Source organism: Myodes glareolus, chromosome 2 (genome assembly GCF_982192425.1).
Source record: "Myodes glareolus chromosome 2, mMyoGla1.1, whole genome shotgun sequence".
NCBI classification, from domain to species: Eukaryota; Metazoa; Chordata; class Mammalia; order Rodentia; family Cricetidae; genus Myodes; species Myodes glareolus.
The window spans coordinates 122,623,704-122,639,709 of NC_142027.1; the positions used below are offsets into that span (position 1 = coordinate 122,623,704).

Here is a 16,006-nt window from a genome sequence, read left to right on the forward strand (position 1 = left end):
GAAGCTGAAGTTGCAAGCTGGGCAGCCCAGGAAGGGTCTTTAGGGACGTGGGAGAGACAAGGCTCACCTGGGTGTGTAGGAGCCCGGGGCTGTTCTGGTATTCTTTGGGACTGTTGTCACCTCCCACATAGCAGCTCATCCCCCTCTGCTTTTCCTCTGCGTTTAGCCGCTGTCAACAACAGCTCTGATACCGAGAGTGTCCCATCGCCACGCATGGAGGCTACCAAGGACACTGGGCAAAATGGGCCCAAGCCCACCAGCACTGAGGCATTGCCTGCTACCACCCAGCCACCTGTCCCTCCGCCAGAAGAACCTGCAACGGCCCCCACTGAGCCCTGCCCAGCCCCTGACGCCAGTAGTCCACCATCCCCAGTAGCTCCCCCATCACCTACCGCACCCACGGCTGCTGTTCCCGAGGACGAACAGGAAGACCAGGTGGCTGCAGCTCCTCAGACAGATGATGCCAAGGAGCAGAAATCTGAGGGTGAAGAGGTAATCGATGTGGGAAAGACAGAGGAGCCCGAGGCCCCTGAGGAGCCGCCCAGGAGTGTGAAGAGTGACCACAAGGAGGAGGCTGAGGAGGAGCCCGAGGACAAGGACAAGGGCACAGAGGCCGTCGAGGCTGTGTCCGAGCCACCACTCAAGGTGGACGAGGCTGGAAGCAAGGCTGCTGCAACCAAGAGTTCCGGCTCGGGTGCCCCCCAGGACAGTGACTCCAGTGCCACCTGCAGCGCTGACGAGGTGGACGAGCCCGAGGGAGGTGACAAGGGCAGGTGAGAACCCTGGGCGGTCCTCCCTGTAAGCTTTGGTTCTTGTATGTTCTGCAAATACGGGGAGCACCCTCCATCTGCCAAGACAACACAGGTGGCCCTGCCTGCCTTGAAGTCTGTGGCTGGTTTGTGGGGGCCAACATGAGACTGAGACCAGAAGTGGAGGTGTCTTAGTCACTATTGTGTCACTATGAAGAGGCAGCATGACTAAGGCAACTCTTAGAAATATTTAGTTGGAGGCTTGATTACAGTTTTAGGGGTATAGTCCATACCATCCATCATGGCAGCAAGCATGGCAGGCATGGTGTTGGAGAAGTAGTTGAGAGCTTCATCCTTCTCCATAGGCAGTGCACGCGTGTGCGCGTGCGCGCGCGCGCGCACGCACACACACACACACACACACACACACTTGATACTGAGCCTGAACCTGGCTAAGCTCTTGAAACCTTAAAGTCCACCCCCCACCCCCCAGTGACACACTTCCTCTAACAAGGCCACACCTCCTTCTAATCCTTTTCAATAGGGACACTCCCTGGGAATTAAGTGGTCAAGCTGTGAATACGAGTCTATGGGAACCATTATTATTCAGACCACCACCAGGGAAGGAAGACCTGTTTGGGTTACCCTGGAGCTGAGATCTAGAAGTGAGGTGGCCATAGAAGGCTCAGGCAGAGACTGTGCTAGTTGGTGTCCACCAGCTGTGAACCGGACCTGGTGGCTGGGAGAATCAGAGTAATGGAGGCAGAAGGTCCACATCCAGGTGTCATGGAGTCGAGCCCATCCAACAGCTTGAAAATTACCCACCCAGCATCTTTCACTGCTGATGATTCCCTGGAGTCCTTGACTTGTAGACACAGCACTCTGTTCCCAGACGCCTCTTTATCCAAATTCCTACTTCCTTCAAGGATGACATCAACATAGCTGCCCAACAAGGTCTCATGCACAGGGGCCCTAGGTTAGGTCTGGGACATAGGGAGCCAGGTGCATGCAGGACCACATGAATCAGGTTGTCCAGTGATGGCAGTGAAGATGCCAGCGGTAGGGACATTGATTGACATGATCCCATCAAGGACCCAGACACTGGAGGCCCCTGACCATGCAGTCACCCCAGCTTCATTTATGAAGTGATAACCAGTCTTTGGGGAGCATTCTGATTGGACCCTCCCTGCCCCAGAGGCACCATGTTTTAGGCGGGACCATCTGGGCACTCAAGGGCAGGCCTGAAACCCTTCCCTGATCACATTTGGATGGCTCCACCCGCCTCCGGGCAGCTGCAGGAGATGTTTTGTGATGAGGCAGTGTGCTCTGTTTATTTTGACTGCAAACAGCAGAGTCTGTTTTCTCTTCTCTCAAGTCTCTGAAAAATTCCGGCAGAGCAAAGGAGGAGACCATGACCTTCAGACCGGCCCACACAGGGCCTTTCCTGCTTCCCCTGGCTCTCCTTTCCCCTTGAGACTTGTAGATCTGAGGTGGATGTTTTGTGGGCCTTAGGTGTTCCCTGAGGACTTCACTGGTAGGGCCCACATTCAGCAGATGGGCAACAGATGGTCCTGGATAAGCAGAAGCTGACCAGCGGGTTTCTGAGTGCCCGGTGTCCTGTCAGGCACAGCAGGGGACACATGGCCCCATGTCAGCTTTGGTACCACCAGGTCTCTTTTGAGATGAGAGTGCCACAAAGCCGCAGGTGGCACCAGTGTCTGGACGGTAGGCTCATCGGCCTGGGGGTGCCACCCTGAATACTAGCCCCCTCCTCAGCCTTGTTAGGCCCTGATTAGACTAGTGCCTCCTCAGTTCCAGTCCCGTCTCTGGTAGCACCAGCCAGTAATGGCCTTTCCTCCCTTTCTGGTGCTTGGCGGCTTTCTTGCTTGCTGTTTAACTTCCGGGCTGGAACTCAGGACACCTGGCTGATCAGGCCCTGTGGGACCTACAGTCCGCTGCCCTGGGGCTCACCTGTGCTCTCAGGGAGCAGCTAGACTTCCTGGCTAGAAGCTTACCGGTCCTTCACCAGCCACGCCATGGGGGGTCAGGGATGACAGGAGAAATGAGAGCATTAGCTGGCCCATCAGCCTGGGCTGCTGTCTGTAAACTCTGGGTGAGCCCATCAGGCCTGACTCGGGCTTCTGGGAGAGCTTGGCCTGCCAGGAGTTTGCCAGGAGGCTTGGATTGCAGTCCCCTCACTTTCAGAGGAGGAGCCTTGGAAAGCACCCCGCCCCCGCCCAGCTTGCTTTCCCCACCTGTAGTAGGCAGAGACACACGTATCCCGAGAGTTGCTTTGTTTTCCGACCCTGGACCCAGGGGCCAGGCCTGTGGTGTTTGGTGCAGCGTGTACTGGGCAGGCTCCTGGAGGTACTGGGCGCAGGACTAGCAGGGCCCCAGTTCCCGAGTGCTTGGTGCTGGTGAGGCTGGTGAAGTGAGAAGAAGGAAGGGTGGTGTATGTGAGTCTTCTGAAGGAGGCAACGCTTGCAGATGGCCATTGGTCTTAGTGAAGTGTAGAGGGGAAGCCGTCTGAGCACAGGAGAGCCAGCACAAAGGCTCTGTGGCCATCTGAACTAATGTTCAGTGGTTTTCACAGAGCCCTGGAGCAGGGAGGATGGGGACCAATAGGTTTTTTGTCTTGGGAACAGAGATTGTCAGAGCTGCTTCTTTTTTTTTAAAAAAAAAAAAAAAAGATTTATTACTTTCAGTTATGTGCCCGTTTGCAGTATATACACATGAGTTCTGGTACTATGAGAAGGCCAAAGGCCATCTGATCCCCTGGAGCTGGAGTTACAGGCAATTATAAGCACCCTGACATGGGTTCTGGGAATCAAACTTCAATCAAGAGCAGTGCACCACTGAGCCGTCTCTCCTGCCCATGTATTTATGTGTGTGTTTGTACGCCTGCCTCAGCATATGTGTACCACATTCATGCAGGCACCACAGAGGACGGTGGCCAGAAGAGGGCATGGAATCTTCTGGTGCTGAATTGAGGCTTCTCTGAGCCATCTCTCCAGCTCTGGGATACTGTTCTAGCTTTATGCCTACCTGGAGAGAATGGGGAAACTGAGGCCCGTGGTCCTGTTAGAGAAAGCCTTGGCTCCCAGGCGTGTGCCGTCACGTACTAGCATCACAGCTTGCGTCTCTGCAGAGATGGATTTGCACACACACAGAAGTCCAGGTTTCAGCCAGAGCTGGAACTTGGAACTGTTTTCTACTTGTACACAGATGGAGGGGGCACGGTGCTCCCCAGATTTTATTGCTCCTGGAAAACAAGGGCCGTGTTGTGGTCCCCTCCATCACAGCCCACTTTCCTCTTTGTAGCTGCAGGAAGTTGTGACAGCGTGCTCAACAGCATGCCACGTAGAGCACAGTCTTGTGACACCGGTGTTTTCAGTGTCACTACAGATCAGACCATGACCCTAGAGGAGGCCCCCACCCCTTCCCGGCTGTGGTGTCCACTGATGTTCTGGTCCAGGGTCCTTGGAAGGGAACGGGATGTGGCCACTGTGTCTGGCCTCTCTGGCACTGTGTTTTGGGGGATGAGGGTCAGGGCTCCGTGATTTAGATGGCACCAGTCTGTGTGGCTTAAGCAGTTTGTCAGGAACACTCATGAGTGGGTTGCGTGTCTTCATTCCTCTTGAGTATGTTTTAGCTTGGTGTGGATTTAGTGGGTATAGCCTTGATTTTGTTTTTGGTGTTTTGTAAGTGGGTCACACTAGTAGCCCAGGTTGGCCTTGAGCTTGTAGAATCTTCCTGCCCAGACTCCCCAGTGCTGGGATGACAAGGTGTCTTGCCACCATACCCAGTCTGGGCATGACCTTTAGAGTTGTCCATTCATCTTCCTAAGCTGGTGCAGTATTTTATTTCAGTTTAAGTTTACCAAAGCTGGCCATTAAAATGGCTAGGCACAACTGGGTGGTGGTGGTGCACGCTTTTAATCCCAGTACTCAGGTGGCAGAGGCTGGCAGATGTCTGAGTTCAAGCACAGCCTGGTCTACAAAGAATTTCCAGGACAGCCAGGGCTGTTACATAGAGAAACGCTGTCTCGAAATACCAGGTCGGGGTGGGGGGATGGCTAGGGGCAAGTGAGTGACGGGACATTGGGATATGCTGGTCAATATCAAGGTGGAGCCAGATGTAACAGGGACCAAGTATCTGGTGAAGACAGCGGCAGAGGAGTCCCTGCCATGGGTGTGGACAGGTGGGACAGGAGGGCTGGAGGACTCAGGGTGACCTGTTCTTCCTGTCCCCCCCTGTTTGCCTCAGGCAGCTTCAGCAGGCGTCATCCTGTCTGCTCTCCCCGCTTGGCTGAGCGTGTGGCAGATGCGGGCAGTAGGCTGCTACCCGCAGGGCCTGTCGCATGTGTGTCTTGTCACAGCAGAGCCTGTGCCCCTCCATCTGTGGACAGCATCAAGCTCTCCTCTGCTCTGCCCCCTGCGGCTCTAACCATGCCCCAGCTGTCAGCAGTTCTCACCCCAAAGGCTGAAGTTCCAGCTTGTGTGTCTTCTGTGACTTGAGTCAGGCTAGCCACAGTACCCAGGGGCACACAGCCCATAGTGCTTTCAAGGACCCATCCCAGATTTGTCCTCTGTCCTAATTCTAGGGCTGTAGCCCGTAGCTCAGCCCCCATCACTGGACAGGACTGAGCAGACACAGGCTCCAATTAGTGGAGTCCTCAGTCCCCTTCCCAGGGCCCAGCCTGCTCTGGGTTTGAGACGAGAATAATCTCCAGGGAATCTCTGTGTCCCTCCACCCTGATCCGGTTGAGTCTGTGTCCTTTTGGCCACTCCCTGAGGGCCCCTGTGGCCTGGGCGCCCGTTAGGATTTTTCAGCTGTCTCTTTGCCCCGAGGCCACATTGGAACAGTGGTGTGTGGGGGCCAGAGGAGCGCTGCTGCCCAGCAGTGTATGCTGACCTGGCACCTGGACCTCGGCTAAGGGCCTCACTGGCGGGCCCCACCTTCCAGGACTCGAAGGAGAAGCCATGGAGGCAGGACAGCCCCTTTTCCCAGGAAGGCCCTCCGAGAGCCTGTGGCTGATGCTCCAGCCTGACCTGACGCTTGTCCCTCCCCAGGCTGCTGTCACCAAGGCCCAGCCTCCTCACCCCAGCCGGCGATCCCCGGGCCAGTACCTCGCCCCAGAAGCCGCTGGACCTGAAGCAGCTGAAGCAGCGAGCGGCCGCCATCCCCCCCATTGTGAGTGAACCCTGCATCCAGGCAGCCCACCTTAACCTTGACTTCTGTGTGCTCAGCGGTGCGGGTGGAAACTCTTCCCAGGCCAGTGACTCCCAGAGTCCAGACACAGGACTCTTGGTAGGGTAGGGAGGCTGGGAGGAGATGGGAGATCGATCGGGAAGGCTAATCTGATCAGTTGCCCTCCAGAGGTTCTCCCACGTCCCAGACAGGCAGCTGTTGCCAGCAAGCCCCCAGACCCCAACAACACCTCAGCCAACTAATGTCCGGGCTCTGTCAGGTCTGTCGTGGGGACCTTTGGAAACACGCCGTTTTCCAAAGACACTTGGCTGACTGTAGTCTCTTCGGCCATTTCCCTTTTGAGATTTTAGGTTTGGCCTTTCTGTTGAAGACAGGAGTTCATGGAGATCCTAGCTGGCATTTCTGTTAGGCATTTTGATGTTGGACATGTGTGCCTGGTCTCACTGCTAGCCCCCCAAAGCCCACATGGCCATTTCTTACTCCCAATTCCCAGTGATGTAGGGTGTGTCAGGTAGAGTGGATCCCAGTATCAGTCCAGCTCTGGGCAGATGAAACAGGCCCTTCTTTGGTGGTGGTGACCCCTATGTCTGATGTTAGGACTCTTTCTGCCTCCACATGGAGACTTTAAGGATGTGGCTGCATTTCTGTACCCAGCTTTCACCCTGGCCGTACACAGCCACTCCCTAACATGTCAGCCTCTGACATGGGGCTAGGATGTTCATGCCTGCCCCGTACCCCCCAGCAGGTCACCAAGGTTCATGAACCCCCCCGGGAGGACACAGTACCCCCAAAGCCAGCTCCCACTGTTCCTCCACCCACGCAACACCTACAGCCAGAGAGTGACGTGTCTCAGCAGTCGGGAGGAAGTCCACGTGGCAAGAGCCGGAGCCCAGTACCTCCTACCGAGAAAGAGGGTGAGTGTTGAACATGGGTCTGTGAGACTGAGGGACAACCCTTCTCTACTTAGCTTCCGTGGCTGTATGGCCCAGGCTGGCACATCGCACATCACAGGGCTTAGCCACAAGCTCCAGAAACAGCTTGGGCTGGGGGCTCTTAGGAAACCAGAGGCAGTCTAATGCTGGTGACTGACTCCCGATATGTGTGTGTGTGCACGCACACACGCACATGTGCACATGCGGACATATCTGTAGCCAGCTTCTCCTTTGGTGTGAATCAGTTTGCATGTGACCTTTGGGCTCCCTGAGGGGACCGTGGGGATCTCTGTCCTGGAACAACAGCAGGGCTGACCTGAGCTGGACTGGTTAACACATGGCTTGCCCACTGTCCACACCCCTTCATCTTCAACACATACTACAGAGCCTTTCGTGCAAGTAGTGGGTGGTATCCGCCAGGGCTCCATGGCGCTTGGACATCTGTGCTGCCGTGTACTAGGGTTGTCAGAGGGGGGTAAAGTTGTTGCCTAAGCTGGCGGTGGCAGGCATGAGAAATAAGTTGGTCAGGCCAGGGGCAGGACAGTCTGGGCTGTGTGTCCAACAAGGATCTGGCAAGGCAAGGCGGGGTTAGAGAATGACGGGAAAAGATCTTCAGGGCCTAAAAATTGTTAGAGGGAGGTTGTGGCTGGCAGAAGAGTCAGAGAGAGAAATGGGAACTAGACTGTGTGGCTTCGGTGGAGAATAGGTGGAAAATAGCTTTGAGCGACTGTGCTGGGGGGGGGGGGTCGGCGTCATCTGATTAGGGTTTTTGGGGGGGGGGGAATCAGTGCCTGCTTTCTTGTTGAGAAAGCGCGGAAGGGAGTAGGGCAGGGGTGGGAGGCAGGCGCAAGCACTCCTCCCAACAGCTCTGGGGCAGCCTGGACGTGACAGGTGGCCTTGGACGTGGGAGGAAGGGGAGGCTTGCGTTTGTTCCTGAGGCCAAGCCAGCGGGACGTAGTGATGACCCGTGGGGTACAAGGACAGAGGTGTCTGTCTGGTTGGAGCTAGGGCCGGAGCACGTTACTGTGACGGGTGGGCTTTAAGGGGCTAAGTGTGGTGTAGAACACAGTGTGTTGTGAGAAGCCGGCCAGACTCAAAGGGACAACCTGGAGTGGCTGTAGCGGGAGGGGAGACGCACTGGTCTGGCTCAGGCCAGACCGCTGTGGCAGAGTAGGACTGAAGCCACCCAGAGCCAGTCAGGTCCTGCTGAGTTGGGGCCCCAGGCCCTGGGAAAACAGCCAGCAGCCCATGGTCCCTGAGGCTGGTTCTGGGCCCATCCATGGGGCCAGGGCTGCCTTGTTTCCTAGGCTCCTCCCTGGGGAACATTGCACCTGGCGGCAGGCTCTGTCTCTCCCGTGGTCTGGCCATAGCTCTGCTCCCCAGAGGACACATGAACCCAACATTCAGGAAGCCAGCTTTCTCTGTCCTGGCTCCAGCAGGGAACCTCCAGGCCAGGAAGGTCCCTCGGGATCCCTAGGCCCTGCTGGAGGAACAGGTTGTCCATACTGGCTCTTAGCCACCTGCCTGCATTGACTGGGCCTGACCCCATTTCCCTACAGCCTGAGACTTCATCTCTGTCCCCTAGCTCTTCAGAGCCAAGCTAGACAGGGCAGCCAAGGTGCACAGGGAGCCAGGACACCAAGTGTTGGAACTTCCTGGTGGTAGAGGATGTGAATCCCCTGCCAATTCTTCTGTAGCCATCACCTCCCCAGGGCATGAGTTCAAGGGGAGTTCAACCTTCCCTAAGGGGAGATGTGGGCCCTAACACTTGGGCTTCTGCTTCCGACACATCTTACCTTCAGTATAACCTAGGATTATGTGGAGGTAGCTCAGGTTCATCTGTCACTTCCTGTTCTGAGGCTGGAGCCCCTGTCCACCACAATTTCTGGGTGGGTTGTGATTCCCAGAATGTGTCCAACTAGGGCTTGCTGGTTAGAACAGATTGCAGCTAATGTGAGAACATGTGAAGCCTCAGTGAGTGCTGACCTGACTCTGAGCATCCAGGACCCGAGAGTCACAGGGTACGTTCGTGACAGGCACAGGTCTTGGGCTTTCGCCAGCTGCCTGCATTCCCAGCTCTCCCCTGCACTCAGCAGCTAGGGCCTCAGTCTTCCCATCAGGAGAGTGGAGGGACAAACTGACTGTGTCATCCTGTAGAGTGCTACCTTTTGCTGCTGTTTGTAGCCATGAGTTTCAATCCAGGCATGGCGACATTCGGCAGTCACTGGTCTCTGTCTGGTTGGTCATTGTCCTCTGTATGTACCCATACAGGCTTATCATAGCCTGGCTGGGGCCAGACCCAGTGACTAGCATATAGTAGATGGCTGAGATGTAGACAGCCTCTGCACCAGTGGTCAGCTGAAGCGGCTGCTGCAGCCACATCTATTGCCGTCCCTGATCAGCAAGCCTGACCCACCACCTTGGTCCTTTGCACCCAGCTGGGGTTTTTGCAGGGAGCCCTGAAGCAAAGATTAGCCCTCTGTCCCAGGCCCTCCGGTGTGCCTCTTCAGCTCTGCTGTGGGTTCTAACTTCGTGGATGGTGATGGCCAAAGTGTAGTGGTGTCACCTGCCTGAGGGGTCTGACAAGCCCTCTTGCCTGGCACAGATGGACTATCAATTCCAGAGCCCTGTGCCCCGTGCAGTGAGCCAGTCCCATGCCAAGCAAGTGTCATATGGGGACATGCATGGCAGTACACCTGCCCTACTGTGTCCTCGTGCCCCTGTGGCTTAGAGTCCTGTCATAGCTGGCCAGCGGGGCCGCAGGGTACAAGGATGGCAGAGCATTCCCTGACTGCCTACCTCTTCCCTCTCTCAGCAGAGAAACCCTCCTTCTTTCCGGCCTTCCCTACTGAAGGCCCGAAGCTATCTACTGAGCCCCCACGCTGGACATCGGGCCTGCCCTTCCCCATCCCTTCACGGGAGGTGATCAAGACTTCCCCACACGTCCCAGACCCCTCTGCCTTCTCCTACACGCCTCCCGGTGAGTAGTGACACCCCTAATTGTGTCTCTGCAGTCAGTGGCAACCAGCTCTGCGCTGGCACAGGGCTACATAGTGAAGGGTCCTAGTCAGATGAGGCCAGGCTGAAGATTTGGCCTGCTCAGTACTGGGAAGCTGGGGACCCCCTAGACTTGGGAAAGCTACCATACTATCTGTGATGACCATAGGGAGCCATGGGAGGTGCTTGAGGTGGCAGCGGGGAGGCCTAGCATGGGAGATATTTTCCACCAGTGACTAAGCCTAAGGGCATTGGTGGGAGGGTGGGGGTGGCCTTGGTTGACAAGCCATGAGAGCAGTTGGAGAGCCTCACCATCATTAAAAGGAACCCGGCCACAAAGACCAGCATCAGCAAGGGCGAGCCCAGGTAGAGCGGACCCTGAACGATGAGTGTAGCAAGGGAGATTGGAGAGTAGGGAAAGGCATGCCTGGCAAGAGGAATAGCATCCGCGAAAGGCCAGAAAGAGTAGAGGCACTGGGCACCAGATCAAGCTGTCACAGCAGAAAGTCACCACCCAGGGACCCCCAGTCACATGCCCCTGAAATCCGTGCTATAGGTGACTCTCCTGGAGGCTGTGGGGAGTCATCATAGGCTCATGGCATAGGGAGGGGATGGTCTGGTCTGCTGGCTTTGGAAGAGACCCTTTGACCCCTGTAAGGAGGCGAATCCCAAGGAAGGAGTGGAAATGGAGCTCTGGCTTAGAGGCCTGGGTGTGGAGGGACAGTCCAGGACTTTAGGGTTCCAGTGGAGGGCTCAGATCACTGAAGCAGAAGCATGTGGAGGTGCACCAGTATAAACTTAATGTTTCTTTGCAGGTCACCCACTGCCTCTGAACCTCCACGATAGTGTCCGGCCCGTCCTACCACGTCCCCCCATCTCTAACCCCCCACCCCTCATCTCCTCTGCCAAGCATCCCGGCGTACTTGAGAGGCAGCTAGGTGCCATCTCCCAGGTGAGTGCCTCTTGGGCTGGGCCTCCTCATCATGGGGAGCTTTCAAGCCATGGTGCTGGGTGGTGATTGGCACTTGGGCCTGCTGCTTAGGCCAGCTGATGGGGCTGTCTGGATCTGAGGCTGTGCATTCCACCATACGGCCTCAGGCAAGTGACTCAGCATCTCTGGGCCTCAGTTCACCCTGTTAAGTGCTGAGCTGTAGCTGCAGCAGGATGTAGCGTGTCTGTTGTGTGGTAAGCTTTGATCGCCTCTGCGGCCTGCCTGCCCTCGCTGCACACACGTGCAAAGCATTCTCACTGTGTCCTTTATGTGAACACTGGTGTCGGTCTGTCCACAGCCCTGCACCTGAGAGGGCCAGAGCCATGTCCCTGACCAGTATATCCTCGGGTCCTAGGCAGGGCTGTCCCTGTGTCCGAGTCTGGCTGTGACCTGTTCCCTTGCCCTGGCAGGGAATGTCTGTACAGCTTCGAGTGCCCCACTCAGAGCATGCCAAGGCCCCCATGGGCCCTCTCACCATGGGGCTGCCTCTTGCTGTGGACCCTAAGAAGTTGGGTGAGTGCCCATGACCCTTTGGCTCCTGTGACCTCTGCTGAGGGGTGGGCAGTCTTGGCTTGGAGAGTCCGGTGGAAGGGGCAGCCTGAGACCTCTGTGTATTGTCTCCCCACCCCCAGCCCCATTCAGTGGAGTGAAGCAGGAACAGCTGTCCCCGCGGGGTCAGACTGGGCCACCTGAGAGTCTGGGAGTACCCACTGCTCAGGAGACCTCTGTGCTGAGAGGTAAGACCCAGTCAACCATCTTCAGCTCCTAGAGAGCCCGAAAGCCCACCTCATGGCTGTCTCCTCACCCTTGAGACACTGAAGGGGATAGTTGGGTGACTTTCAGGCTTGGGACCCTAAGAGTTGTGTCTTATATTTTCCAGGGACAGCACTGGGCTCCACCGCCAGTGGGAGCATCACCAAGGGCCTCCCCAGTACCCGGGCCGCAGACGGCCCCAGCTACCGTGGCTCTATCACCCACGTAGGTGCTGGGGACAGGGTGGTGCAGGCAGGGAGAACGGATTGGGATGGGGTGAGATGATCTCTGAGCAGATGAGAGATGCTGGACTGAATGGTCACTGTGCGGGGGGCGGGGCAGGTCTAGGGTGATGAACAGAACAAATGTCACGTCTCAGGCAGTTAGGTGTGGCAGAAACCAGCCACAGATAGGGATACAGGCAGGGTGACCAGAGTGTCAGGAGTCACAAATCAGTGAAGTGCCTGGACTCAGAAAGTCCCTAGGGCCAGGAAGAGGCAAGTGATGTCAGCTAGCATGGCCAGAAGAAACACATGAAGTACGTGGTGGGAGGTACCAGATGTAGTACCACTGGATGTGGTCAAGCACACCTCCTCAGAGGGCTTCCAGCCTCAAGGTTGCCCACCATAGTGTCCTTTCAACTCAATACCGGGACAAACTTTGATGCCCCAGGCTTTTCCTGGAGTCTGTTTGGAAATCATGGGCTTTTGAAGGCAAAGAGCAGAAGCTGGGGGGCAGAAATTCAGCCATATGCTCTGACACCAGTGGCCCTCCCTGACTCAGTTTCCCCTCTGACAAAAATATTATCACCAGGAGAGTTATTCCAAGGAAGTCATAGGTCAGCAAGGTCACAGTGTCAGCATGCAGAACTTCCGGGCCAGGTCAGAAGGTATTGGCTCTCCAAGGCTGGATGACCCTTTCCATTGATTAAAGGGAGTAAGATCTGTGCTCTAGGGCCTGTCTGTTTGGGACAGAATCAGTGACAAAGGTGTTGGTATGACCCACGTGGATGGCAGGTAGAGGCTATACACCCCGCTGTTGTCTGACTGCCCTGGAGCCCAAGGCCATGCAGTCCCATGTCCTGCTCAGCTCCCAGGATTGCACTCAGGTCTTGGAGCAGGCTGAGTGGGTCATGGTGACTCCTCATGTTCTTTGGATTTTGTCCAGTTGGCTCTGCAGAACAGAACCACAGTCTGTCTGCATTTCTGTCCTCAGAGGCCAGTCCCGCCATGCTTGGATCCCCCAGACAGCAGAGTCTCGCTTTTCCCCAGAGCCTGTCTGGATTTTCTTAGCATACACCTGGCCTGGCAAGCACCCACCAGGGTGAAGGGGAGGCTCCCAGAGTCAGCCCATCCTGCTCCTGCCCCATAGGGACTACTCAGCAGGAGAGAGCTCAGGATTTGGGGGCACTCTGTTGGGGTCTCTGAGAATCAAACCAGAGTCCTTATTATGTGGATGTAAAGGAGTTCTCAGAAAAGTGAAGTGACCTGTTAACAGTGATCAACAACTTGGGGAACCCTCCCATCCCCCATGGTCTGGCTCCAGAGCTACACCAGTGACCCCATTCATGTTCACAGAAGTCACCTAAGGTGGATACTACCCCATGAGACTGAATTCTTTTGGTTTGACACTCTGGTGGGGAGCTTACCTGCTCTGAATCAGTGTTTCTTAGTTGGTCAGACTTGTCCTCAGGGACATCAGGTGGCGTCTAGGGTAGACGGAGGGTGCAGGAGTATTGAGTCAGTAGCAGCTGGCAGTTCTAGGCTAGGAAAAGGTTCCTGAGTGATCATAACTGCTCCATGCCTCAGTTTCCCTATCTGAAGTAGATAGAGTAATAGCATCTAGCCTGATGTGGTGGCTCAGACCTATTGTCCCAGCTCTCAGAAGGCTGAGGCAGGAGGATGGTGCGTTCTAGGCTAACCTGATCTATAGAAAGAGAGGCCTTGTCTCTATGAAGCAGTGTAATACTATTCTTGATAGCGTCTGTGGAAGGGTACAAGTGAAAGTCAGGGTGTCAGGGTGTTCACAACAGCGCTGGCACTAGGAAGCCAGTGACAAGGGACGCCAGCTGAGTGAGGTTCTGTCTCAGTGTGATCTGTGCATGCTTCGCAAGCTGGGAGAGTCATCCACAGATCTGGGTGCTCACCCTCTCTTACCGTGCAGGGAACTCCAGCTGATGTCCTTTACAAGGGAACCATCAGCAGGATCGTCGGGGAGGACAGCCCAAGTCGCCTTGACCGTGCACGAGAGGACACCCTGCCCAAAGGCCATGTCATCTATGAGGGCAAGAAGGGCCATGTTCTGTCCTATGAAGGTCAGTACAGACCACAGACAGCCATGAGGCGGTGGTAGTTAGGTGGGGTGGCTGTGCCTGTCCCCTCTCTTTCCATTTCCAGGCTCTCTGTTTTCAAGACAGACATAACAAGGAGAATGGGAATGAGCACATCAAACAGTACCTGTCGCCAACTCAGGAGGCCCCTACAAGGGCTATGCTGGAAACCCAGTGCTGATTAGGAGGCGTGAAGATGGGGTGCTAGGTGCATCCCCAGACAGCCAGTTGTGGCATGTCCACACTTAGCTGAGAGGCGGAGGTCTTGGCAGGGTGGAAGGCAGGCGATGCCTTTGGAGCTGCCACTATGCTACTCTAGGTAGGCTTCACAGGTTGAGGAGATAGATATACTCCGGTCCTTCTGTGAGGGCCCCGTCCTGACCCTGGAGGGATAAGACTGCCCTGGTTAGCAAGGAGCTGTGGGGCCTGTAGAGGTATCTTTAGACACAGGTAGAGCTAAAGTAATGCCAGGAAACGGTTAGAGAGTGACTTCCTGTCCTGCAGGCATACCACCCAGGTCAGGGCTGGCCTTGGTGGCTTCCCCGACATAGGCTGGGAAAGCTGGTAGCAGTTTTAAGAGTCATGACAGGGGGGTTGGAGAGATGGCTCAGAGGTTAAGAGCACTGGCTGCTCTTCCACAGGTCCTGAGTTCAATTCCCAGCAACCACATGGTGGCTCACAACCATCTGTAATGATATCTGGTGCCCTCTTCTGGCCTGCAGGGATATACATGCAGACAGAACACTGTATATATAATAAATAAATAAATCTTTAAAAAAAAAAAAAAAGAGTCATGACAGGGAGAACCTGTGGTAGAGTCGTGACACACTGCTCTCTGTCCATACCAAGTGGCCAGTGCAACCTGAGAGTTGAATCCGTGCCTGAGGGAGCATAGCATCTCCCAGTGCAGGCCTGGGATCTGCCAGCTTCTCTATTCCTTGAGCCCCACAGCCTCTTAGTCCTGGAGGTACAGGTGGGCCCACGTGGCTTTGGTACCGGCCTGTGGAGCACAGTCTTGGGACAAGGACTGCAGCTGCTTCTGGTGCCCACTGCTTGTCCTGCTGATAGCCCCTGGTGGTGACAGAGCTGTCTGACAGAGGTCCTAGCTCGAGTACGGAGTCACAGCTTGGGAGCCTCCACAGCCTCAGATTGTGACCTAGCCTGTCTGTGTGGAGATTTGGATGCCCTCTGTCCTTTCCAGGTCCAGTGGGTCTGAAGCAGTTCAGGGTGCTTCTTCTCTTTCTTCCTGCCCCAGCTGCCAGCCCTCTGCTTGTGACCTCCCGTGTCTCAGAATGTCCAAGTTACTAAAGCAAAGCCACTCACTCACTGCTGGGCATGCTAAGGCACCAGTGTAAAATGGCTTCAGGTGGTCCTTGAGCCAGGTGTTCACACACATCTGTGCAACACAGCTATAGAGAAGCTTATGGGGGCTTCCTCGTGTACGCAAGCTGTGTTGATGTGTTTTTGTTATGTGAGGATATACCCATGGGCACAGATGCACACCCACCAACACAACAGTGGGTCGCAGCGCCTTGCTCTCAATTTTCAATTGAGCTGGCTCGAGGGTCTCATAGGCTCAGCCAGCCTGCCTCCCAGCTGTGGGATGGCAGGGCCTCCTCCTTACTCTACCTGTTTGCGGGCCAAACCCATGCCTGTGGTGCCAGCACCCTACAGCCACCACACTGTACGTTCTTTCTGACTCCCAGGTGGTATGTCTGTGTCACAATGCTCCAAGGAGGACGGCAGGAGCAGCTCGGGTCCGCCCCATGAAACTGCCGCCCCTAAGCGCACGTATGATATGATGGAGGGCCGTGTGGGCAGGACCATCACCTCAGCCAGCATCGAGGGTAAGTGGCCTGCTGTAGTAGCTCACCGGTAGCAGCTCACCGGGGCCAGGTGCTGTCCCAGGAGCCTCCCAGACCCCCAGGCTGGAGTGGAAAGGGAGGTGACATCTTGACTTACCTGGGAAACTGAGACGCAGCCTAGTGTAGAACAGGGCCAGGGAAAGGGGCGCTTACTTGCTGGGTCTTATGCCATGAGGGAG

The 16,006-nt window shown here is 55.8% G+C and overlaps 1 protein-coding gene across 21 annotated transcripts in view; it reads left to right on the top strand.

Annotated features, from left to right (window-relative positions):
* The window catches only part of Ncor2 (nuclear receptor corepressor 2), a 155,753-nt gene that overhangs the window by 122,965 nt on the left and 16,782 nt on the right, over positions 1–16,006 (top strand). For 17 of the 21 annotated variants that reach the window (XM_087903637.1, XM_085678758.2, XM_087903625.1 and 14 more), the window contains 10 exons: positions 167–773; positions 5,822–5,942; positions 6,703–6,874; positions 9,708–9,872; positions 10,705–10,841; positions 11,291–11,393; positions 11,513–11,617; positions 11,761–11,858; positions 13,797–13,947; positions 15,669–15,809. In XM_087903637.1, coding sequence (XP_087759763.1) covers positions 167–773; positions 5,822–5,942; positions 6,703–6,874; positions 9,708–9,872; positions 10,705–10,841; positions 11,291–11,393; positions 11,513–11,617; positions 11,761–11,858; positions 13,797–13,947; positions 15,669–15,809 — 1,800 coding nt within the window. The remainder of the gene's footprint in view (positions 1–166; positions 774–5,821; positions 5,943–6,702; positions 6,875–9,707; positions 9,873–10,704; positions 10,842–11,290; positions 11,394–11,512; positions 11,618–11,760; positions 11,859–13,796; positions 13,948–15,668; positions 15,810–16,006) is intronic. The other 4 variants (XM_087903630.1, XM_085678798.2, XM_085678809.2 and 1 more) reach the window with 2 other exon arrangements.